The 1651-nt window shown below is 40.0% G+C and overlaps 1 protein-coding gene across 1 annotated transcript in view; it reads right to left on the reverse strand.

Moving 5' to 3' along the window:
• The window catches only part of MS4A13 (membrane-spanning 4-domains, subfamily A, member 13), a 49590-nt gene extending 48539 nt beyond the window's left edge, over nt 1–1051 (reverse strand). Inside the window, exon 1 of the mRNA XM_006899899.1 lies at nt 923–1051. Within this exon, the coding sequence (XP_006899961.1) occupies nt 923–1051 (129 nt within the window). The remainder of the gene's footprint in view (nt 1–922) is intronic.
• Between the last annotated feature and the right edge of the window lie 600 nt (nt 1052–1651).

Here is a 1651-nt window from a genome sequence, read left to right on the forward strand (position 1 = left end):
AAACAAACACATTTATCTTGGAGAGGATTAAACCAAGCTACTCCTTGGAGGCAAGGTTTCTGGGGCTTTGTTTGACATACTTTGGACATGTTTCCTTGGAGAGGGACACCATGCTTGGGAGGGTTGAGGGACAACGCAGGAGGGGAAGACCCTCTATGAGATGGATTGATTCAGTGACTGGGGTAATCGGGATGGGTATGTCAGAGGCGGTGCGGTTGGTACAGGATAGAGCAAGGGTTTAGGGCTGTTGTGCATAGGGTCGCTATGAGTCAGAAACGACTCGACGGCACATAACAACAACAACAACAATAGTTATATTAAGGAGATCTGGTGGCTTAGTGGTAAGGAACTGTCCTATCAATTCAAAGGCATGCAGTTCAAATCTGCCAGCTGCTCAACAGGAAGGACAGCCACGTGATTAAGTGCCCCTCAGAACCATCTACGAGTCAGGCCTGATCTGATGGTACACAAAAATCCTCAACAAACTACTCGTGGCTTAGTTGTAATGAGTTGCACTGGCAATCGAAAGACACACTTCAAACCTGTCAGCTGCTCCGTGGGAGAAAGACGGGCAATGTCTTCCTAGGTGATTCACTACCTCTGAAAACCCCCTGGAAGGTTAGCTATGAGTTGGTTCCAACTTGATGGTACATAAAAACAAAAGTTATTGATATTCTCGGTCTTTCAGCTACCTAGGAATAATCCAAACCTATCATTACTATTGTGTGTTCACTCCTGTATACACAAAGCTCTTGCAATAGCACTCAATGAGATTTGTTGAGGATACACTTGATTTTGAATAACTAACTAATAGTTACAGAATTCTGAAAACTTTGACCATAATCTGGTCCCTACCTTCAACTACTTGATATGAATATGATTTACCAAATAGCTAACTTGATACAAATGATATTCAACTCACATTAACTCCCCATAATGAAGTTCCTGCCTTGTAAGTTATAGGCTCATATATTCCAAAGAATCCTTTAATTTGTCCACTATAGATAGTCAGTACAAAATACCACATGAAAACATGAAAGATGCCAATCATAATCTGGATAATCTGTGAGAAGAGAATGCTATTAGTATTTAAACCATATGACTTATTACAGGATTCTAATGAGTGTTAGTTAAAAGGTACATTGGCAAAAGATAAACATAAAACAGCACAATGATTAACCATGCATTTCCTCTATTGGTGAACCTGGAAAAATTTCCTTAACCAGAAGGGACTGAGATTTAACAAAGAAGAGTCAGTTATATTTGAAACAGCAGGCTGTTCATCGTAATAGCACTGGGCAATTATCCTATAGGAAAGTTGACAATGTTTTTATTGGCTAGCCTTCCCAGATATCAGATAATGACAAGAGAAAACTACCCTCTAGTTGTTGTTAAGTGCCATTGAGTCATAGATGACTCATAGCAATGCTAAAAATGAAAAACCTAAACACTTGTATAGCTTTCACCATTTCTCTAAGTTCATAGAGTTTTCAGAGGCAAGCTATTAACAGAAGTGGATGCCACTTCTTCTTCCAAGCTTGTTTTAATTGAGGAGCTCCCCCAAACACTGTCCACCATGGGTAACCATTATCACAATTGACACATCAGTGGCAAAGTGTTTAGCTTCACAGCAACCAAGAGTTACCTCTGT

The sequence above is a fragment of the Elephantulus edwardii genome, unplaced genomic scaffold (genome assembly GCF_000299155.1).
Source record: "Elephantulus edwardii isolate Elephantulus edwardi_28Jun2011 unplaced genomic scaffold, EleEdw1.0 scaffold00268, whole genome shotgun sequence".
Classification (NCBI taxonomy): Eukaryota; Metazoa; Chordata; class Mammalia; order Macroscelidea; family Macroscelididae; genus Elephantulus; species Elephantulus edwardii.